The sequence below is a fragment of the Pholcus phalangioides genome, unplaced genomic scaffold (genome assembly GCF_987345545.1).
Source record: "Pholcus phalangioides strain wild (caught in Gottingen) unplaced genomic scaffold, Ppha-v1.0 ptg000016l_1, whole genome shotgun sequence".
Lineage (NCBI taxonomy): Eukaryota > Metazoa > Arthropoda > Arachnida > Araneae > Pholcidae > Pholcus > Pholcus phalangioides.
Window position 1 is genome coordinate 4,395,279 of NW_028301609.1, and position 25,152 is coordinate 4,420,430.

The window sequence follows — 25,152 nt, forward strand, 5'->3', positions numbered from 1 at the left end:
AGGCATAGTTTAAATTAGAAAATGTATCCAAATAACGTGTAGTACTCAGATATATCATTCATGTTTCAAGGTTTTTTTTTTGTTTGGATAGTTATTAAAATAAAAATGTTAACTTTTTAAACACAGAGACGCTCAAAAACCCAATTAGTTAGAAATTGTTGCTGTTTTTTCCCCCAAAATCCTTCCGTTTCTCCGTATGAAAAATTTTTCTTGTATCTTTTCTCTTTAAATAACTATGCAACCCTCTGCAACATGAATGGCGTAGGAAGCTGAGTTCTACACGATATTTGGGGGATACTTTTCTAATCGGAAGTATGCCTCTAGGTTCTAGGATGAACGGTTCACCAGTTAAATGCCGTACGTTACCATGGCGGTTGCTTAGAGGTCATTCAAGTATTGCGTCAGCATCGTGGGGGGGGGGGGGTTAGGAGGTTTACGTCATCAACCACCCCTTTTTGAAAATATGAAATATTCTAAGCTGCTGACGAAAATTTGCTGGCGGGGGTGGGGGTCAGTGTTTTGCTGACTTTTGCTGACAAGGGGGGGGGTCAAAAATGGCTGAAAATTTGCTTACGTAATACATAAATGGCCCCCTTAATGAAGTTTTAACTGCAAATTGGTCCACGAGAAGGACTTTTAGTCCCTTGGGGGTCACAGAGCGTATGTGTCATCGTCATGAATGACATTTTGTGTTTTTCTTGATTGTTTCGAATGTTTGTGTTTGGTCCAATAAAAAAAAAAACATGATGCGAGAGAATTACAAAGGCCCATATTGATTTTATTTTATCGATACTAATACATAGAAGTTCATCAATGAGAGGTTTTCTCAATTAAATCATAAATTCCCTTGATATACATTAATATTTTAAATTTAACAAGAACTCTTTATTATGTTCATTTCACAGTGAATAGTTTCCACACAGTATCAACCCACACTCTTTTTTTCTTCAGAAAACAGCAACATTAGAAATGGCGCGGGTGGATTAACGCCAAGATTTTTCCCGGCTCCTGCTCGTAAACATTCCAACGCTGCCCCTAAATCACTCAGGATATAATTAATGTAACGTTCCGCGGCAGTAACTGAACATGACATTTGTTTAACCTCATTTTCCATTCCTTTACGTTGCCGATTCCATGCGCGTACCGTCTTTACGCGTATTCGAATATGCGAATGCGCATTCCATACACAAGGATATCTTTTACATATTTAAAAATTCCCGGATTCGCAATTGGTATCATATTTGATTCGAAAATGATTGTCACGATAAACATCTCTGCATGCCGATTTCAATCATCGCTTTCAGTTCGAGGCTCTTGTGTAGTTCGTAACTGATAACCGACCATGCGAGTGTTTACGAAACATATCTATTCAGACCTCAAAAGCATTTTACTTTTACGTGATATTATTTCCAGTTCTCAAAACCATAATAAAAGAAAAGTATTTTAAGATAATGTTAAATAATATTATTTTTAATTATAAAGCTGCAAGCAAAATTGATTTCAAAGTGGCAGTCCATTTAAAACTGTGGAAGAGTTGATCAACTTTGCCCAAGAATATTAGAAAGACACCAACGATCGGGTAGCACTATTCCGCAAGCGTCCAATCGGGACGCTGCATTAGTTTCTCACGCAGGCTCACAGCTTCATTCTGACCACGACGTTTGAAGTGAACAGACGTACTTTTTCCCCTGAGCAACCGAGCGTTAAGATTTGGTATTCATCCCAAGTGGGAAACTCGGTCAGCGTGTGACTAGTGGCTAAATTTTTTTCCCTCTGAAGACGACACCCATTGGTGTCGAAATGCATTAGGATTTTTGTTGTGTATTTGCCTTATTCGTTGGTGTCTTCTTAACATTTTTAAAACTGGTTTGCAAAAACGCTCTCAACACCAATAGTTCCCATAAAGAGATGTGGAAAGCTACTTTGTGAAATGATGATTTCTAGTTGAATAGCTACGGCATCAAACATTTAAAGTTTGAAACTCTGTGACAACAATGGCGTCGGATAAGAAATCTTCGCGAGAATCTCGCGCGATAGAAGTGAAACTTCTAGGTTATTGAGTCAGATTTGACATGACCAGATTCACCTCGTCTCACATCTATCTTTTATTAGATATAGATGGTGTAAATAATCTAACTACTCTCTGTATTAACTTCTTTACTATCAGGGACGTAGTATTGCGTCTAAATGCCAGTGGAATATAAATCCAATCCAGCTAACTGTTTTTTCATCCTTTTTATTTCCTCATCGAGAAGCTTATTGTAACCCTATAAAACGAAGTTGTGTGTGTTTTCCCGCTCTCTGTTCTCCTCAGTTTTTCCCCCTCCTCGTTCTCTACGACATCACCCACACACATATAACGTATCTTTTTCGGAACTAATCCTTCTATTATATACTGTACGTACATGAAAGTGAGAAAGAGAACATGCAGGTGAGGACGAAAAAACAGGGTACTATAAATCTCTTATCTCTCCGTGACTCTCTTATCTAATTGTTGTCTGTACTGTTCCTCCCCAAATCTATTGTTTTTACCTTTCTTTCTTTCCCTTTCTGCGTTTTTTTAACGTACGAACAAGGCTACCATATTTATCGCCTATACGTCTGATACAGATTATTTAAATTTATGGCCAACAGTTTGTACGCTTAGAAGTATGAACTATTTGGTTTGCGCTAGCTGAAACTGGATACAACTAAAAACTTTGCCTCAAATATATCGACCGAATACGGGCTTAGAAATCTCACGAACACAAAGTTGGGAAATGATACGAGTCTAAGCGTGAATTGTGAACACACTGATCGGGACCAAATTCATTGTGATGAAGAGGTTTTGTAAGTGTTATGCACCAGTAAAACACTTGATTCGAACTTAAATACTTTAGGGGATTTCGATTTCTGAGTGACTTCTGGGGGTTGGCCAGAATCATGTTGCAAGATATCACGGATGCTTGAGCACTCACTGCATCTCCGTCTTTCATGCCACAGTTGATCGTTGTGTCTGGCTCGGGGGCCATGAACCAAACAGGGTGGAGAGGGGCGTATTTTTTTCTTAAATGTTGGATTTTTAATAAATTTGGAATTATCACTTTCAATCAGTCAAAATTATCATTAGCTCTGGAGATATTTTATCAATTTTCTCCAAGTACTTTTCCATTAAGTATTTTATTAATTCCCAGTTTTCATGATTTTTTTTTCGTTTTATAACGAAAGTTTGTTTATTTAGATATTCAGTATTCCTCAGAATGAAACTAACAAGCTATCTGGTAACGTGTAATTTCATTATGTTGTCATTAGCTACATCCTCCGGAAACCCCAAGCTGACCTATCCGCCATGTTTGTGCAAAATTTTGATTAGTTCTTAAGTTAATTTTTTCAATTTTTTTCTTTAGCTCGCTTATACTTTGCGACGATCGACAGGACCTTTACACCAGCCAAATAAACTTCGTTTTTCCTTCAAACCGTACAAGACCGACGATCCATAGTCATGGCCCCTTCATCGCCACCCCACCATCCCAACGTAATTCCGTCTACAGAACCAGTTTTTGAGGGGGGGGGGGAAGCTTACGTTATTTCAGTTTCTATAGTCTGTTTCAGGTTAACTTTGCAGTGAAGAGAAAGGTAGAGAGTGTATTCCTTCGCCGCAAAATATAGTTCTCATGTATTGGAGGTTTAAGATGAACCTTTATACAGAATATTTCAATTTTTTATATGATTTTGAAAAAAATACTGAAAAAACATCGTTTTGAACCGATGTTTACTTGTTTAAAATTTTTAAATTATAAAAAATATTGGTTACCATTATCAAAAATCAATAGCAACGGCAACGACACTCTGGCGCGATATCCTAGAAATTTTCCCCGCCAATATCACTGTCGTTTTTTCCGTTACACAATTGTATACTGTGTATATATGTATATTTTTTTTTCGTTATTTGGGTGAATTTTCCATAACGATACAATTTTTCATTGTTTTGCATGCAGTTATAGGCTTACATAAAAACGAATATTCAATCAGTTTTCCCAAAAATGAGTTCAGATATTCACTCATAGATTACAAGAAGTGTTTCAGTGTTTCTCTTCTACGAGAGCACCGTTATTGTTATGAGAGGCCCTCTATGGGAGCAGAAGTTTTGGTTTTATGTCCTCCTTTTTTTTAATTATTTATTTTTTGCCATGTTTATGGGATAGTTTTAGTTTCCGATCACTGAGAGTGATGACAGAGTCGCGACTTCCACTCACACGAACGGACGCCATCTTCCTACCACCTGTTTCTACAGATGCCCCTTGCCTTTAGTGTCTCTTCAGATAAAACAAATGAGAGAGGGGGGGGGGGGTCCACAGTGGTTTGAGCTTTCATCTTTTATGTGACAGTTGTGTCTTTATTTTCACCAGAAATAGCCACGCTAAAGTTCTCTGCTCTTCCATTCCTGAATACTATGTTTTTGGTTTTTGAATACTCGCTGTAAACAAAACTCGATAACAATCATCCGTAATAACCATGAGCACCACATCAACCGTAACAAAAGACTAAAGCTGTCGTGAAAGCAAGTGGCATCGACGTATACCGTTCAGGAAAGAGGGGGGAAGGTCGAGCGACGAAAATTTCGGCAAGAAAAGTGAGTAGAAAAATTCTAAACTTTTCCGTATCATTATTATTATTTGGTGCTATTCCTGCATTTACACGTGAAAACAGAGTTAATCTGCTTCTCCTCAATTTTATTTAACGTTAATTTTTTCCATTTAAATTTAAGAAAAAATTAAAAATCCTCAAGTTTTTGAGAGCCATGGTTAATATACAGTATTTTAAAATTATACGTTGCTTTCATAATATTGTTTGGATTTTTTTTTTTTTTTGTAAATAAATTTCAGCTGAGGGAAGGGAAATATCGCAGAAACATATGACGGTTTTTTGAAAGTTTTAGTGTTACTTACGGCACATCAATGTGTGACACGTTGATAGAAGATAATTATTTTTTCTACATTTTAAAACACTTTCTAATCAAAAAACAAAACAAATGATTTCAAAAAACCTCACTTTAATTTCTGAAAGTATCGGCAATGGTTTTCTTATAATTCTATAATTATTACTAATTTAACTGTGCAATTACGTTACACGTAAAAAATATTTTTCTCAGTGAGATTGGCGAGAATCAGCCATACCTTACCGAGACCGCGCATCGATACATTGGTTAAGAGGCTTTCGTTCCCATAGCAACGAGTGATGCGGTTCCCTCGTAGCTTCCCTTTCACTGCAAAGTTAATATGAAACGGACTATAGGTTTCACTTTTTGTCATTGAGGGAAAGGAAAGATTACGTCATTTCCGTTCCTCTGTTTCACTTTTTCTTGACGTGGTTTCGAAAATTCATAACCTGCCTGAAGAAATTTCATTTCAGAAACATCAAAACATCAGATAGCAATGGCCTCAAAGGAACAACTCGAATGCCGTCAAATAAACATCGAGCAACAATAATGTCAAAGCAACGACACTGAACAACAGCAGCATCAAAGCTATCACTGCAGTTTCCAAGGGTTTTGAAAAAACCACTGAAGAAAATAATACTTTTTGATAATCAACTGCAAACAACACACGTTTTAAAGCAACGACTGCAGACAAAAATTATACACAAAAAAATCACTGTAGACAGTTTGAAAAAAGCCACTGCAGACAACAATGATTTGATACAATCACTAAATGAAACAATATTTTTGAAAAATTATTGCCGGCAGCAATTCTTTTGAGGCAGCTATTGCAAAAAATCAATGGTTTTTAAGCAATCGCTGTATACGAAAATAAACTAAAAGCAGCTATTCCAGAAAAAAAATATATTAAAAAAAAAACAGTAGTGATGTCAAGTACAGTCGGTCCAGCACCTCCTAGAGATGGAAGGCATCCTCGCGGGTTGCCAAGTTGATCTGTAACGTCATTAAGACTACCCATCAAGTCTGCTACATTTTTAACAACGCCATCCCATTTCGTTTCTTCTTATTTTGGTTTAGAATCTTCTGGTTGGCTCACAAATACTACATCATGGTGATTGGATGTGGGGCATAGAAATTGCCAATTCTGAACCCGATCGTTTCTTTCCCGCACAACGATGACACTGGCACGTGCAGCGGAATTTTTGTCTCTGAATATTCTCAGTGAGGATGAATTACTTGCTGATGTCAGGAGCAGTGGGCAGAGGCCGTCTATCTCTAGAAGGTGCTGGTCGGTCCCGCTTAAACGGATATTGATTGATAATACATCACATAATATCCGATTAAGCGGGGTAATCGATCACGCGGTGTACATTTAAATTGCTGTTCCGCATCGTTGGTATGGCTCGTATATTGGGAACGGATGAAAGATCAACATTAAGCTTCTGGAATAAATCAGACACAAAATAATTTTTTTTTTCATTTCAGTGGAATTTTGTCATTTAGTTGTCATTTCGTCTTTGTTTTGATCGTTGCGCAGATTTTCAGTTTCATCGAAAAAATGTTGTCGTCCTCTATGGGCCGAATAGTGAACAAAAAAGAAAAATATTTAAACGTATTTGAGTTAGATTGGACAACAAAAAAGCCCCCAAATCTGGGTTTTTTGTATATTTTAATTTGTAAAACTAATTTTTTGATATTTTATTTGATAAATAAATGACAGTTCATATTGCTTAAAGTAAATATAATATGTATTTACAGTGATCAAAATTTATTTGATTTATTAAAATAAAGTTCAGACCAAGTCACAAATCTCAATATAAATCTCAAGATGACCATGATGATGACTGTTCAAGCATCAGTTCAGCCCGAGGCTGGTCCAAAGGAAGGTTCAACGAACCTAAAATGAGTTCTACTGTGCCGAGGCAGTGCCAACTCATGATGACGAGCGTGTCGTGGTTCAGCGGGCTACCTACGAGATGGTGTCTTTTGCCAAAATACTGAGGTCCCCTCCTCGACGAAGTGAATCACCGGCAACAGCTGTTAGAGACGTGCGGGTCTCCAAAGCAGCTTCCAATAGTAGTAAAGTAACAAAGTGCAATGTGGTGAAACCAACAGCTTCGAATCAACGATCTGACATGTGTGTTGGCAACCGTGTGGAAAAAGAACCCACGAAAATAGCAAATAACGATATCAATATGAACTCTAATAGCACAATTTTCCCGATTCAACAACTAATATCTATTATGAAGGACTGCTGTCTGAAAATCCTCAGAGGTACTTCAAACGAGGAGAAAATAGAAATCTTCTTCAACTGTTTTCTAACTGCAGCTGAACACTTATTTGCTTCAACACTCACAAATGTCTAGCTCATCAAACATTGTGTTGCATAACATGAAGATCACGGCTTGGAATGCCCAAAGCTTGGTCTCTAGCATGACTGAGTTCAGGGACATCCTTGACACTGAGGGTGTTCACTTGGCACTGGTGGGGGAGACTTGGCTTCGTCCTTATCACACTGCCAAAGTAGCAAATTATGACTGTATCAGACAGGATAGAAGCTTTGGTCCAGGGGGAGGAGTAGCTATATATGTAAAGCGACACATTAATTATGATATTATTCAGCTATTTCCCTCGACACAATGTGAAGTAATAGCAATAGAGATCTACGTAAACAATCATAAAATTAGGATAGGAGTGTGCTATAAACCTCCGTAAACACTATAGACATTCCACATTTTAACGAATTTTTTAATTGTCAGTACCCAGTGATAATGTGTGGTGACATGAATGCTAAATCCTTTCTGTGGAACTCGTACTCTACAAACACCCAAGGCAGGGTGCTCGAAAATTTTTGTATCAGAAAGAGCATTCAACCTTATGCGCCATACACTCCAACTCATTTTCCTGACCAGGCTGGCCAGTCACCAGATATTCTTGACATAGCAAATGTAAGGTTCTTAGCAAGCGCTATGTCGGTTCACGTTCAACCTGTCACGGATTCTGATCACAACCCTATATTTCTGGTAGCGGATTTCAATATTTCTTTTATATGTAAACCAAAGAAAATAGTGATACGGCCATTATTTAAGCGAAAGCTGGCCAGAATCACCTTGCCTTCCTTCACGGGTGGCAATATTGATCAAATTGAATCTGACTTATTGTTTCTCACAGAAACCATCACTAACACTGCTAAGGAATCCACCCGAGATGCTCCCATTAATAATCCACTGGGTATTCCCCGCTGGATTAAGGAACGCATCAAATTAAAAAACAAATTTAGGAGGAAATGGCAAAGAACGTTAAATCCGTACTACCAAGATAGATACAGATCTATAAAAAGAGAAGTATCTAGAGAAATCAAAGAATTTATGAGTGAGCGTTACTTCAGCTTTTTACGTGAGGCAAATTGTGCTGATGTGTGGTGTAGCAGTAGTAGGTAGGGCCTCCAAAAAATGGCTCGGGGGATCCATGATGTTCTTAAGTCAGCCACCTCGTTGGGCCATTTGCCTGTTGTGGCGTTGTATTTGTATTTGTAAGATGGCAATTAGACCGATTCTTCTGTATGCTGCGCCTGTCTGGTTGTTCTCGAAGAAAATGAATATAATCGCTCTGGAGAGATTTCAGAACAAGACTCTGAGGAGATACACCGGACTACCTTGGTACGTTAGAAACGTTAATATCAGATTCCGGAGTAGCTGATGTAACGTCATATGCAAAGAAACTGGCAAAGAACTTATTTGATAAATTGAACGATTCTGAATTTCCACACCTTGCGGAGATTTCATCATACGACAGTAGACACAAAGCACAATTAAAAAGACCAAAAAATTTTCTACACATTCCTCGACCTGTGTTGCCAGGTCTATGAACATTTGAAAACTACGAAATTATAGCTCGGTTCTTGAGAGCCGAGCTTGAAAGGAAGAAAAAAAAAGAACCCTTGGGTCTCAAATGAACCTACGTCTTCACCCACCTTATTAGAATCTAACTATCATTGCAAAGCACTACTGCACAGGAAGTGGCAGAGTCATGATGAAGGGGGTTTGATGGATTATAACTATCCATTGGAACCCCGTTCCACCAATTACGGTTTTCGGTATTTGATTTATAAACTTTCTTTACAGTTATGAAGTTGAGCGGTGAGCTCAAACATTGTCTGTATAGGAGAAATTTAGGTTCCAGTGAATTATTACCCGATTGAGTGGGGCCGACTGTTTAATTCGATCCACACAGGTAAGGGAAAAACTCTTCAAACAACAAAATAGAAGTAGTCTACTATATGTTAAAACAAAATCGAAAACAATAATTTCTCTGAAATTTTTTTCAAAAATGCTATACAGTTCCATGACTGAATGCATTTTACTCCATTCTTCCTCATCCGATACATTTAAGTTAACGGTATAGCGCACTGTTTGCCTTATTTTTTTTCAATCATTATTTAAAAGAAAAGGTTTTTAATCAAATAATCGCGAAGATCACACAGAATAGAAATTATAAATGACGTAGAACAGTTTTGGAAATAAATTTAAGAAATGAAACACACACATTTGAATTTTTCTATTTTTTTATTGAAAATACAAAATAAAAATATGTAAACACCAATATATATTTCTTGTGGAAAGTAAATATCATTCAACATATAACATTTTGAGCATTATATTATATTCTAATTACATTTTGTTTCATTGTGATGTGTAAAACCTTTCAGACCCGGGCATTCAGTTTTTGAAATTTGCAAAATGTTTTTGCATTATTGATACTCAAAAAACTCCTTAAAACATAAATGTCAAAAATATCTCAATATTTTATATTGAGATTTTTATTATAATGAATAAAATTTTATATTTTTTTTGTAAACAAATAATTCACTTCTTTCATCTTTTTCCAGTCAAGATGATGTAAGGTATATTCATCCTCACACTTTTGCAGAATTTCACGTAATAAATCACCTTTTCCCGGAGGCACTTTCGCCTAGAAGCCATATTTAACCCCGTGACCTTAAAGTTCATCTTTAAGTGCTGCCCTCTGGTGAAAGATCTCACAGTTCATATTCATAATTCTAACTCAAAACAAAACTAACACAATCCTTCAAGTCAGGGCTTAACAGCTTGAGGTCGAAAGAAAAATTTCAACAGTGAGGAAAATTAACCTTTACGTTTGTAGTACCATACCAGGGTCTTGAAGAGATATGTAGTAAAAATAAAAAAAAACAAGTTACTCAGTATTTTTAACTTTTGAACCTGATGAAATGCATTAAACGGCAGGGAATAATAGAATTTTACAATGTTATAAACATTTTTTTTAGCATGAGACCCAGATCGTGAATAGTAAAATAATGTAGCAGTAAAACTCACAGAAAATACGATAAAAGAAATAATATTTTATGGTCATAATATTTTTATAGGCAATTTCCTAGCTCATTAATATATATCAGTTGAAAACCATTGGCAAATGTGTTTCCTGTGCTCTCTTATGGGAAAATTATTATTGTAGTTTTTTTTGGGCCATAAACATCTTGGTCGATATTAGATTTTGAATTTTTTTTTTTGTAGTTCACTCTTAAACCTATTTTTTCAACCTGTTAATGCTGAGAATTTCCTTCAAGGAATAATATTGAATAAGTCTGAATATAAGTAGAATATTGTGTTTCTTTTTTTTTTTCAAGAGCAAAATGATGGAAATCATATTTAAAATTTTCGAAAAATATTCATAGGGATTATAGATTTCTCCAGATATACAGGGTGATTTTAAATTCTTGCGACAAACCTTAACGAGTGATATGAGACACTTACACAACAAGAATTTTTGATCACAGAATGCTCTGTCGAATCGCAATTGCAGGCGGTAGTGGGTGATTTTTGGAGCGTGTCTAACAGTTTTTCATCAAAAGCAAATATAGAATTTTTCTGACGGATTTGCTGCAATAAGTGCAATCAACCATTCGAGGGTGCATGCCATTGTAATTTGGTAGACCTTCTCATGACGCAACCTGGATAACACAAATTCTACCACAAGTCACTATACCGCATGATAATTGTTTGGTGGAAAATAACTTTGATAGTCCTTGTGCCAATGAAAAACAAACATCAATCCGAGGCTACATATGGTGCTGAGCCACACTCTCTCTCTAAAAAACCCCTCTACCGCATCTGCTATTGCGATTCAAAAACGCATTCTATGACCAAAAATGCTGGTTTAGAAGTCTTACAGTATGAAACGTTTTGTCCAAAGTTCTGCTTTTTCTGAACCCCATTGGAATAAACAGAAAAACTGTCGTGGGTTTAGAAAAATTAACTCCAACGTAGACAACACAAAATAGGAAACTAAAACACCAAAAAGCCATTCCAATACAGCTACTTCTTCAGTGGTAAATGGTCTGATATAAAGCAGACCACTCGATAGAGTAGAAGCACGTTGTCAGATAGAATTTCAGTTTTTTATTTTGAGTTTTCCACGTTGGATTTCGTTTTTCTACAATTTGTTCAAAATGTATTTCCTGTATATGTTTTGGGTCATTCAAGAAGAAATGTGAGTCGTCCAGTTGCAAAACGAGTTAAACGCCAACAGGACTTCTTTTACAGAAAGTGAAAAAGAAACTTTTGTAGCGTGTGTTTTTTGAGCTGACGTTTATTAAAATGTTAATGTTATGCCGTTAAAATTTTAAATTTCAAGCAGTCAACTCCAAAAATACACTCTACAAAAGTTTCTTTTCCACTTTCTGCAAAACAGTTTTAGGCCGCATTGGAGGTAAAAAGGAGAAAATTAAAGCCGTACTAAAAGAAATTTAAAAAAAAAAAAATTTCGGCCATATTCGAAATGACTTCTGACGAGATTACATTGAAAATCCACATCATAATTCACAGCAAGTAAATCAATTCGAAAAAAATGAAAAAGAAATCCCCCCTTCTTTTCTGAAATTGGCGAAAGACTTTTGAAATCTGCCCTGAAAAAATTGAAATTTATTCGAAAAATATTTATTTTCATTGGTTTGAAACTACCTGTTGGTGCACATGCAGTCCACGAGCCGAGGTGAAAGTGAGAAACCGCGTTTTCAAAGCTGGAATTCATGCTTTAATTTAATTTCCCCCATATGGTGATAGAATCTAAGTTGGTCTCGAACTAGATTTTGCCCCCAAGGTATCGAGACATTGATGATACAAGTTTATACTGATCTAAATTAATGGGACCAACTTTAAGAGGAGATACAATACTCCTAAACAAGAATTTTTGATCGTAAAATGTGCTGTGGAATCTCAATAGCAAAGGCGGTAGAGGTTGCATTTAGACAGTGCGCAACAGCACTTAGCCAAAATGAAATATCATATTTTTCCGATGGATTGGCTGCGAGATGTGCTGCAAATCCGTAAAATATGAGCTATCAAACAATCATGAGTGCATATGTATCTTCGTATAGGATTGAAGATTGTTTTTGGTGCAAGGATATCAAAGTTATGCGGCGCCAAGCAATGATCAAGCGGTATAATGACTTGTGGTAGAATTCGCGTTATCCAGAATGCACTACAAAACGTCCTACCACATTGCAATGCCTGGCACCCTTGAATAGTTGATTACACTTATTGCAGCACAAATTCGTCAGAAAAGTTTTTTATTTGCTTTTGGTGAAGTGGTGCTGTGCACTCTTCAAAAACAACCTCTTACAGCCTTTGCTATTACGATTCGACAGCACTTTCTGTGATCAAAAATGCTTGTTTAAGTGTCTCATATCACATCTCAAAGTTTTGTCCCATGAATTTAGGATCACCCTGTAGCTAAAAAAGGAAACGTGGTATGGGAATAAAGACACTCCCTTGAGGTAACCCCACTTCTAAGCTAATCTCTGAATTGTACGATGCATAGATTTTTGAGGAAATTAGACTATTGAAAGAATCTGACTTCTTTAGGCCTGAGGAAGTGAAAAAGTTCATTTCTAACATTAAATTATGCAATTTTATTAAACAAAAATGTCTTCTAACGGACAATTGACGTTCAGTCAATACGATGAAGTAAAAAAATCTATAGGTTGGCTGACGGTTTCAAGCAAATGAGCTACGGCGTCACATTTTGCCGCAAGAGGGCTAGACTAGTATAAATAAAAGGAAAGCTTACTTCTGAAAGCAGTAGTATATCTCTATGCCTTAGGCCAGGATTTCACTATAAAAGTTTGATAAAAGATCTTTTATAAAACTTGAAAAATTCACTAATAAGCCCATCGGTTACATTCGGGCAGATGCAACCAGTGATCTTTTTGGTTGAATTTTTCAAGTTTTATCAAAGAGCTTTTGCAGAACTTTTATAGTGTGATCCCGGCCTTATTCCCAGTTAGAAAAACTGACGGTAGAACTACACATTACAAGCATTACACAGACGCAGACTTCATGATAGTTTCACAACACATACATGCACAGCTTCCAGCATGGCCTAGGTCTTCTTCGACCACCTGCTGAAATATCTTCATTGAGACAGAGCTGCGGGCCATAATCTGGTTAGGAGGAGGAAGAAGTTGTATAGGTGAATTGTTTTGAAGATAAATGGCTTAAGGCCAGTATTACACTATAAAAGTTTGATAAAAAGTATTTTCTAAAACTTAAAAAATGTAATCAATAAGCACATCTGTTACATTCGAGCGAACTTAACTGATCCGCCTGTTGGTTGCATTTTCCAACTTTTATGAACGTACTTTTATCAAACTTTTATAAAGTAATCCCAGCCTAAGAAACATGATTTTTGCGCTCGGGCTCTTTAATTCGCGTTCACGAACGTCTGAATAAGGCACAATATCTAAACACCGTCACTGAATAAGTACAGTAGAATTGGGCTGACTCAGATTTTGGATAATTCGAACTTTTATGAACTCCTCTTTTTGTTTTCTCTCTAATTTAATGTTAAAATTTCCTGTTTAAGTGCAAATTTTTGGATAATTCTGAATTGGAGGGGAAAAAAAATCATGTTTTTTTGTATGAGTAAATTCAGTTTGGAAAAATTGTATAAGAAGCCAGACTTTGCTCTCGTTGATCAAATTGTTAAACAATACATTTTCAACGCTAATAATATTTTGAAAATTCTGTTTTTCTCTATCCTTTTTTTCCGACAATTTAATGTTTATTTTAACATAGTTCAGCGGGAGTGCATCGAAATTGTGTACAACTTAATACCAATTATGTATTTTCAACCTATAGATCAGGGTGTGACATTCAAAATCTGAATCTTTTTATCGTAATTAAGAGTCACATGGAAAGTATCGGAAAGTTCAGATTTCCGATACTGATTGCAATACGTTAATGAAAGTATATCTCCTTGATAGCGCAGTAATTATAAACGAAATTTGGGAAAGAGTATCGTAATGGGGAACTATTTCCGTAAATCAGACTCTCTTTGGACGTGTCCGAGGATGATGTAGTTCTCCGCTACCCATACAAAGGTTTTTAACAGCTGCTACTACCACTAAACCAGACATTCACGTCGTCCATAGTCCTCTGCGGAACTTCTAACGAATTGGTACATGTTGGAATGTGTGTGTATGTATAGTGAACCTTCCATGAAATAAAGCTTGTTATGTGTAGTCCTGCCATCTGCAATCGATTTTTAAAACTATGAGTTTTTCCTCAACTCATAGCGAGTGAAGTATAATGAATGAATAATTGTAACGTTTTGTAGGCCTTTAGGTTTTCAACAGCTGGCTGGTGCGAAGATTATATTTTGGAATTTTTTTTTTCTCCAAAATATATCTTCGCATCATCCATCTGTTAAAAACAGTTATATGGATAGCGGAGAGTGACATCATCCTCAGATAAGTCGCCATCTGGTGGCATTGTGAGCTTTAGCCCGAGTTAGGTCCGACCGTCCATGCACGGGGTCTCATCCAGTGCACACAAACTGTAAGGAAAGATTGAGATATTCGTTGCCTATGTGTCAAGTACGTTTACATGGAAAGTGAAAGGACGTGGGTCTGATTCCCCGCAGGGGCAGAGTTCAATTTTTCTCTCTTTCCAAAATATATCTTCGCATCAGAACCAGCTGTTAATAACCTTTGTCTTTGAACAGCGTCCAGAAATTTTGCAGTGATGGCGATTCCATAACAGTTGAATAATGTAGCAGCTGAGATCAATTACATTATAATCATTAATTATTAAAAATTATGAAGCAGTTTAGTAACTGATGACAGAACTTTAATAATTGATTATTATTATTTCATGTGAATTTTGATGATTAATTTATAATTTGCATTTATTTTACAGATCCAGGATAGATTAATTGCACAATTTGAACTTTTTCCCCTATGACTTTCGACTTTGAATTAACCCAGTTCAACTGCATATCCCGTTATGGTGATGGTTTATTCCAGTAGCGATGGATAGGTTCAACAAGATAATGCGTCCTACCATAGTACTAGTATTCTAGTATGTACAGGATTGGTTTGAAGAACATGAAATAGAGTTTACTTTGCTTAGGCGGCCCGCACAACACCAGATCTCAATCCCATTAAGCATTTGTGAGACGATGTGAAAAATGCCATCAGACATCTAGAACTACAACCATCCATCCAAGCTCCCACTATCGGAAAGTGCTATTTCTCAAGCATGGTCTCAGATTTCACAAGCGACCTATCCACATCTCGTAGAGTCCAAATTAAAAGCAAAAGGTGACCCAGCGAAATATTTACGAGTTGCTCATAATAAAATGGAAACTCACTGTATACGACTACTACTAAACCACACATGCATCTTGTCCACATTCCTCTGCAGAATTTCTAATGAATTAGTACATGTTAAATGTGCGTATACGTGTTGTGAACGTACCGTGAAGTTCGCGGCGGTGTAATGCTTGTTATGTATAGTGTCGCCATCTGCCATCAATTTTTCTAACTATGATTGAATAATTGTGCCGTGGTGGACCTGTTGCTCTCTGTGGCGAGCTCGGTATATACTTTGCATCCATATTCGATTTGACTCGAACTGTAACCAAACCCGAAATCAGTGTTGCCCACAGTGGACAACAATATCTCCCCCTTGTGGGCGATAGAACCTAGGATACCATGGGTTTACTTGAGTTGGGGGCGACGAGAGAAAAAAAATTCTGAAGAAGGGGGCGACGGAACAAAAAAGTTTGGGAGACTATGCCCTAAATACTTCGTGCAAATTACTCGAATGCACTAATTAATGCTCAAATAGTAAAAAAAAAAATTGTTTTGTCTTTCTGTTTTTCCTATTAGTTTCTGGATAAGAGTACGTAGGCAGGGATACCACAACGCAAAAACAAAATACTCTAATAATAATAATAACCAGATTCTCACAAAAGAAAGAGTTTTTCGGACTTAATCACCGTTAATGGCAGGTTCGAAGTAAAATCGGTATCAGAAACGCATTAAAATCTCATTAGTCACCCTCGCTTTTCCCGAACAGAAGAAGTAAACACTTTTTGGCCAATAATTCATTTACTTTGCCAGACTTCTTTTTTTTATTATTATTATTGTTATATCGCTCGCGTGTCTGCCCGCAGCGCCCCCTGCTATACGTGACGCGATGTAGAAGCGTCAGCTGCGGAAAGTCTCCCCGAAAGAGCCTTCCTGCCTGATTTATTAGGAATGAGTGATTACGAGCTCCTCGCCGTGTAAAAAAGGAAGGCCTTTTTGGAGTTACGTTTCGAAAGCAACACGTTGCACAAATTGATGGTTTTTCCTGCGAGATAATCTATAAAATTATTTCCGAATATTTTAAGTTAAATATTTTATCTTTGAGCATTTGTATTATTTTGAGCATCATCCGAACGGGGGGGGGGGCGTGGAGAAATGAGTGATGAGCTCTAAATTTAAATTAATGAAGTAGGTAGCCCCATAATGGCAATTCGTCGATTGCCATCGTGATCTACGTCCCACGTGGCAATTTGGAATAATAACTTCAGTTTTGCATTCTTCAGAACTTTGCGATAAGTCGTCTGGTGTATTATTCTTGAAAAGGGTCCCTTCGCGTACCCCTGAAGTGATTCTTCCACTCTTTTCGGGGGGGGGGGGGCTTAGTTCTTACTGAACTGTGTATGTTGCTGAAAGGTTTTAGAGAACATTATTATATACAGAGAGACATTGACTTGGTCGAGAGGGTGCAGAGAAGAGCCGCGCGTGCTCTTGAAGAGCGCTGGTTGTCGGAGGGGATATGATTTGAAGAGTTTAAAATTTCCGAACCCCTCCCCCCTCCCCCACCGTTGCCACAGTGGTGGTCGGCTGAAGTTGGTTTTCTGTGGCTCCCCCAACTTCCAGGGAAGTCAGCCGATCTCCCCGCTTAAAAAAAATCTCGCCGCAGAGAGCAATAGTGCGACACTGGTATAGTATTCCATCATTAAACTGCGTGCATAGTTGGAAAAATTGAATGGCACATGGCAGCACTACACATAACAGACATTACACTGGAATAAACTTCACGGAAGGGACTCACTGCACGCACATTCCAACATGTGCCAATTCGTTAGAATTTCCTCAGAGAAATATGGACGAGGTGCATGTATAGTTTAGTAGGTTCACGGAACCTTTGTCCCCGATATTTCGCCTCCGACATCTCGTCTCCGACATCTCGTCCCCGACATCTCGCCCCTGGCACGTTTCGTCCCCGGTACATTTGGCCCCCGGAAATTTCGCTCCTGACATCTCACCCCGGTACATTTGGCCCCTGGAAATTTCGCCCCGGACATTTCTCCACGGGAATTTCGCCCTGACATTTCTCCTGCCCTGACCATATCAGTGACCCAATGAGTGACTCAGTGAGTGACCATATGAGTGACTCAGTGAGTAATCAAGTAAATCGGAAATTTATCTCTGATATTTCGCCTGCCCTGATCGTACGCGTGATCATATGAGTGAACATATGAATGATGGTACAAGGGACCAAGTGAGTGAATACATGAGTGATCGAGTGAATTGAAAATTTACCCCCAGACTCTTCACCTGCCCTGACCATATGAGTGACCCAGTGAGTGATCATATAAGTTACTCAGTGAGTAATCAAGTGAATCGTAAATTGACCCCCCCCCCCTGCCATTTTGCCTACCTTGACCATATGAGTGAACATAGGAATGATGGTACAAGTGACCAAGTGAGTGACCACATGAGTAGTGATCAAGTGAGTGAATATATGAGTGATCGAGTTAAGAAATGAAAATTTACCCCCACCCCCCGGGACATTTCACCTTCCCTGACCCAGCGGGTGATCATATAAGTGCAATAAAGTGCAATTTTTGGCAAAATTTAGTGATAAGCCGTATTCAGCATTGCATTCTCCTCGATGACGCATGGTGAACCTAAGTATGAAGGTTTTTATGTAAACCCATCTGGATTTCTAGGAAGCGTGAGGGGAGGCAAAAGGTAACTTGGGGGATTTTAATGTTTTTGTTCCGAACCTTTTCGTATATTAAAAAATTTCGCAGCAACGTAAATTTGAGAAAAATATTTTATGCTTCAACTGAAAATTCCAAATTCTTAGGATCCATTAAATTGTGAGTCACTTGGTCACTCAGTGCTACGTAACAACCTATAAAAAGGGAGGGGATGAGGAGGATCATCTTTGCAGACACTCCGCCCTCGCACTTTGTCAATCACTCAATCGCTCATTTTGTCAATCAATCAATCGCTCACTGGGTCAATCATACGGTCATTCACTTTATCAATCTTTCGGTCACTCATGCAGCCACTTAATTGATCACTCACTTTGTCACACATTCACTTATGCGTTCCATCACTCAGTAACTCCCTTGGTCCCTCACACGATCACTTCCTTGATCACTCACTTGGACACTCGTACCGTCACTCACCTGGTCAAATATACAGTCACTCACTTGGTCACTCATGCAGTTAACCACTCTATCGCTCATGCGGTTAATCACTCAGTCTCTCCCTTGATCACTCATATGCTCAATCACTCAGCCACTCGGAAATTTATTCAAGCATTCACTCGGTCACTCATACGCTTAATCACTCACTAGGAAACTTACACAAGTATTTAATTAGTCACTCATACGCTTAATCACTCACTAGGAAACTTACACAAGTATTTAATTAGTCACTCATACGCTTAATCACTCACTAGGAAACTTACACAAGTATTTAATTAGTCACTCACTTGGTCACTCATTCGGTCAGTCACTTATTCACTCAAACGTTTTATCGCTCAGTAACTCCCTTGGTCACTCATTCGGTCAGTCACTTATTCACTCAAACGTTTCATCGCTCAGTAATTCACTTGGTCACTCACACGGTCAATCCCTCGAACACTCACTTGATCGCTCATGCAGTTAATCACTTAGTCGCTCATTCGGTCAGTCACTTATTCACTCAAACGTTTCATCGCTCAGTAATTCACTTGGTCACTCACACGGTCAATCCCTCGAACACTCACTTGATCGCTCATGCAGTTAATCACTTAGTCGCTCATGCGGTCATTCATTTGATAACTCATGCGGCCATTCGGCCAGTCACGTGGTCACTCGTCACTCATACGGTCATTCACTCATAAAGTCAATTGCACACTAGTTGATACGGTCACTCACGTGGTGAGTCATTCTTCCACTCGCTTAGTCACTTGTACGGTCACTAACGCATTCCTACAGTCCATTTCACACTCACTTAGTCACTCATACGGTCACTCGATCACTCACACGGTCACTTATACAGTCAATCACTCATACGGTCACTCATACGTTCAGGGCAGGTGAAATGTCAGGTGTGAATTTTTCGGGGACGAAACGTTCCAGGGACGAAAGTTCCGGATCCCAGTTTAGTAGTATCGGGTGGTAAGGTATATTTCTCGGTTGCGGTGTAGCAGGTTTTTTCCCACTCTGAATAGGGTTGTTAACCCTTAAAGCAGTAATCCCGAGATATCTCGTCAAACTTGATCTGCTTTATTTCGTTCAACCCCTCCCCCGAAAAATATCGGGTTCTTAATACGCTTTTATTTCTAACTAGGGGGGCTCTGCCCCCTGGCGGCCAACCCCCCTCCACTTCTCTTCACAACATATCTTGTTTATTTCGTCCCACTTCATCAGCATGCTATGGAAAGGGACGTGTGAAAGCACCATCTTACTGAAGAAGCGAATTTTACAATAATAAAGCAACCAAAAACAAATGAGATTCAACAAGTACCCCCAGAAAACTTCCTCATGGGGGTCCCCAGATTCAATTCGCTGAATTTTAGTGGGGGCCCCAGACTGGATATATCTCGGTCTACCGATGTGTTGCAAATTTTACAATGTTGAACAACAAAAATCAATGAGATAAATCCAGGGGCCCCGAATTAGAACCTGTCAATATTTCCATAGGGCCCTGACCTGGAAGCTTGTTGGACACCCCCCCTCCTCTGTGAGGGGGCACGAAAAATTTTCATTTTTATCAATTTTACAACGAATGAAATCCAGGACCCCACATCCAGTAGTGGGGACAAAATACGCAGATTTTTAGTGGGGAATCCAGACTGGATTTTTCTGTCTTTCGCTGTTGCAAATTCTACTATGTTACGCAACCACAAAAAAATGAGATTCCTCCAGGGCCCGAAAATGAAACCTGTAAGCATGGGGCCCCCGACTTGGTAGCTTGTCGATCATCCCCCTACGCGAGTGCCATGAAAATTTTCATTTGTTTCCTTTTTACCAACGATTAAAATCCAGGGCTCCCAACCAATTACCCAGGACACCAATTCCCATACGTTTAGTGGGGTCCCAGACTGACTTTATCTCGGGCTTCCGCTGATGCAAATTCCACAACAGAAAAGAATGAGATTCATCCAGGGCCCCCAAAATGAAACCTGTAAACATGGGGGCCTATGACTTGGAAGCTTGTCGGTCATCCCCCGCTGCGAGTGAAATGAAAAATTTTCATTTGTTTTTGTTTCACCAATTAATAAAATCCAGGGCCCCTACCAATTGCCCAGGACACCAATTCGCATACTTTTAGTGGGGCCCCAGACTGGCTTTATCTCGGGCTTCCGCTATCGGAAATTTTTCAACGTTAAAGCAGCAAGAAACCAATGAGATCCATATCAAGGGCCCCTGGAAATGAAAACTTTTAACATCCCCCATGAAAGTATACGTGCAACCCTCCCCCCGGGTACCCCGACCCTGTGTGTTGGGAGCACTGGTGTTATGTGTATATTATACATATACATACCTCTCGGCATGACCCCCCACAAGGTCAGGGCTGATAGGGGCCACAACGATTCTTATAACTTTTTGATTTTTCACACTATAAATTAACAACAGAGGGCCCCTGAAAAACTGGTTTGGGGGCTCGCCATCTAAATTCCGGCCTTGGGGGCCCTGTTGTAGGATGTGGGAGCCTCTCGGTACATGCACATAACATGGTCCCGATGGGTCAAATGGGTCCCGATATATGCCAGAGTTGAATGAATACTTGACCCGAAATCGTAGCCGACTTCCGTAACACAAAAACGTAACAGATTTCCGTAACATATAATCGTCACTAATTTCGGTTGCTTAGAAACAGGTCCTTTTCGAGTTTGTGATTTTATATTATAGAGTAAATATGGCAGCTATAGTGCGTATCAGAAAATTTTCTAAAACCGCTTAAAGCATAGTTCCCAACCATTTTTATCCCATCGCCCCCTTCTTCAGAAATGTTTTTTTCCCATCACCCACCAACGCAATCTAACCCATAGGCTCCTATGTTGAACCCGTAGCTTCTACCGCCCCCCTGGAACATTCCATCACCCCTCATGGGGCGTGAACGCCCACGTTGGGAATCACTGGCTTAAAGGGTTAATGCATGGAATAGCTTACCTCCGGGGCTCGTGAATTCTTACACAATCGAGACGTTTAAAAATAAATAAGATAAATCGACAAGCGCTATCCACATACTTGGATGCTACAACCATATTTTGATGAGCCTTTCTTTTCAGCCAACTCGTTGGGAATTTTGCCTGTTGTGGCCTTTGTATTTGTATATACAGTCGAATCCCGTTATAACGAACTTCAAGAGATCGGATAAATCACTTCGTTATAATGAAATTTCGTTATAAAGGCATTCCAGCTTTTTGCATTATTACTCTGTGAACTTAACTAGGAGATTGAAAAAGTGTTCGTTAAAACGAGATTTTCGCAATAACGGTATTCTTTAAAACGAGATTCGACTGTATATATATATATATATATATCAAATTTCACTTGACTCACAGGTTGTCCTGTAAGTGCTAATGCGGCCTTAATCTCATCACCCGTCCGTCGTAGACGTATGATTCCAGTTTAAGAAATGCTCAAAGGCGTTCCAAAAACTACCCTGCACCAGCTTTGAGAGTTAAAATACACTATGCCATTCTGAAAATCTAAATTTTCATACGGCCCCCTTTCTCAGAAGTTCCAATTAGGAATTTGTTGCCCTGCAATCCTGAATGCAAGAGAAAAGCATTTCTAAGTAACAATATTCACTGAGGTATTTCTTTCCCTCATTTCTATGCTTTTTTTTTTCAAGCCGAGCACAACTCAGGTCTATCGCCATGAGTGATTTACTGCCTAGTGAGTTGTGCCGGAAGTGTAAGTATGTGTACCTAACAGTCTGAGTGCGTATCTAGTGTTGTGTATGATTTTTTAGTGCTGCCATCTATATGTCAGAAGTGAAGTGAGTGAAGTGTAATGACTGAATATTTGTACTGTTTGTAGGACTGTTGCTCTCTGTGGCGAGATTTTTTAACGGGGAGATCGGCTCGCATTTGCGCCTTGAATCTTTTCTATACTGTCCTTTCCCAACTTTTCTCAAATGTCTGAATTCGAATATCTCTTCAAATATTGCACTAAACCAACATTTTTGCTGTTGGCTTCGGGAGATACACGACAACAAATTTCTAATTGGGGGAAAGGGGGACCGTATAAAAATTTAGATTTTTTTTATTTTTTTTTATTTTGGGACACACTGAATTTTCACCCTCAAAACTGGGACAGGGTAATTTTTGAAAGCCTTTTGAGCATTTTATTTTAAAATTGAAATCATACTTTTACGATGGACGGTGGATGAGACAAAGGTCGCATCAAATTCCAGGATGACGTCACTCTACGCTATCCATACAAAGGTTTTTAACAGCTGGCTGATGCAAAGACATATTTTTGGAAAGAGAGAAAATTCAACTGCCCCTGCAATTGAAGTGAGAGGACGTGTGTTCGATTATCCCACGGGGGCAGTTGGATTTTCTCTTTCCAAAAATACATCTTCGCATCAGCCAGTTGTTAAAAACCTTTGTATGGATAGCGGAGAGTGAACGTCATCCTCGGATAAATCACCATCAGGTGGCACCGTGTGTCCGACCGTCTATGTACGGGCCGGTCCAGCGCACACGAGCTCCAAGGAAAAAGATTGAGATACTCGTTGCCTCTGCAGTCTAGTGCGTCCACCAGGAAACTGAAATGACGTGGGTTCGATTCCCCGCAAGGGCAGTTGAGAATCATCTCTTTTTCCAAAAAAATATATCTTCGCATCAGCCAGCTGTTAAAAACCTTTGTATTGATACAAATTGCCCATTCGCAGTACTAACACCGTAACCGTTGCATATAGAAAAATGCTTCCGATTTCATTCAAGTTTCAAAAATACATTTGGTTTCGTTAAATGATGTGTTTTTTTTAGGAATCGTACGCATAAAAGAATAAAAACATCAACTATTTTGCATAGTCCCCGTTTGCTAAAAAAACAACCCAATTAGAAAGGCCAAAAAAACCTTTACGTTTCATTCGCTGAGGTATGCGAATTCAAATATCGGAGAAAAATTCCAAAAATGCAGCATAAAAACATGAGAAAAAAGTGTTTCCCTTCAGTTTATGCCGTTTTGTTCCGGATTTTCTCGGACTTTTTGCTGCATTCATTCTTTTCCAGCATTGGGAAACCGTGGTTTTCTAACCAAGGACAAAAATCGCGTAATTAAATAATGTAAATCATCACAGAAGTTCAAAATAACATTTCGTCACATAAACCAGCTAAACACGTTTTATACTGAAACTAAAACATTAGAAGAAATTCAATTTAATCTCAAAAATTGTTATTCGATTCGATATTTGTAGTTATTTAGCGAATTTTTAAATTTTTAATTCAAATTTCAACTTACAAAAATGACGAAATAACAGGGAATTCTGTTACTTAATATGTATAATTTGAATACCAAAAATATATAACGTATATTTTTTGTGCATTGACATCAGATAATGGGATTCAAAAACATGTACGTAATCGGATCAGCGATAAAACTAAAAAAAAAGCGTCCACATACTTTTCACGCGTCCATTCGGACCACACAGGAAAGGTCTGCAAAAGAAAAACTCCATTCCGTCGTCTATCCGCGAGAGCTTAATCCAGCGATACTCCAAGGATCAAACGAGCCATAGCCACCAGGCGAGACATTAGCATTTAAATTTTGATATAAATTCGGGTTTCTCTTACAACCATTTGCATCCAGTCTATTGGTTTAATGTCTCCAGAAGCCGCGAGCCGCCCAAATGACGCATCACCAGAAGGGTGCGCTCGGCTTGTGTTTACACCAATTTGCGAGCGGAAGCAAAGCGTCGCGTACAAGACATTCGCCATTTTCTTTTAAGCATATGTGTCATCTCTAATATTTATTTCAACTACTACTTCTTCTTCTTCTTGGAGATAATTTTTGCATGTGCCTGAGATTTTCTGTTTACGTAAACATCGCCAAAATGTTTTTTTTCCCGTCTCTCTCGGTCTCGCTTAATCTTTTTCGGAATCTAATTTGTGGATTTTTCTTCCTCTTTCATGTGTTCTGAAATATAACGTTACGCATATTTCTCTCTTAACATTATTTTGTATCTCCGTTTCTTTAACGAAAAAAGAAAAGTGGAATGCATTTTTCACGTTTGGAGGATTTTTCTGTATTTTCACGTCTAATTTGATGGCATTATGATTCGGTTCTGACAACCCACTTTTCACTAACGAGTTGAATAGTATTACTGTACCGGATGCAACTGGGGTCACCGATTTGGGAATTCTCATTGACGAGCGGCTTACGTTTCTTGAACACTGTTAAGCAGTGGTTTGAAGCCGCTATGGTGGTCGAGTGGTCATAGTGACGGGCTCGGGGGGTTCGAACCCCACCGTCGCCAGAGTGGTGGTGGTCGGCTGAAGTTGGTTTTCTGTGGTTCCTAACTTCGAGACGCGAATTTTAGCAGGTCTCCCCGTTATAAAGTCTCGCCACAGAGAGCAAAAGGCCTACAACAATACAATTATTCATTAATTACCATTACA

The 25,152-nt window shown here is 38.6% G+C and overlaps 1 protein-coding gene across 1 annotated transcript in view; it reads right to left on the reverse strand.

Annotated features, from left to right (window-relative positions):
• LOC149074904 (uncharacterized) overlaps positions 1-24,235 on the reverse strand; it is a 177,426-nt gene extending 153,191 nt beyond the window's left edge. Inside the window, exon 1 of the mRNA XM_089245850.1 lies at positions 24,158-24,235. Within this exon, the coding sequence (XP_089101976.1) occupies positions 24,158-24,212 (55 nt within the window). The 5' untranslated portion in view covers positions 24,213-24,235. The remainder of the gene's footprint in view (positions 1-24,157) is intronic.
• Positions 24,236-25,152: the final 917 nt, after the last annotated feature.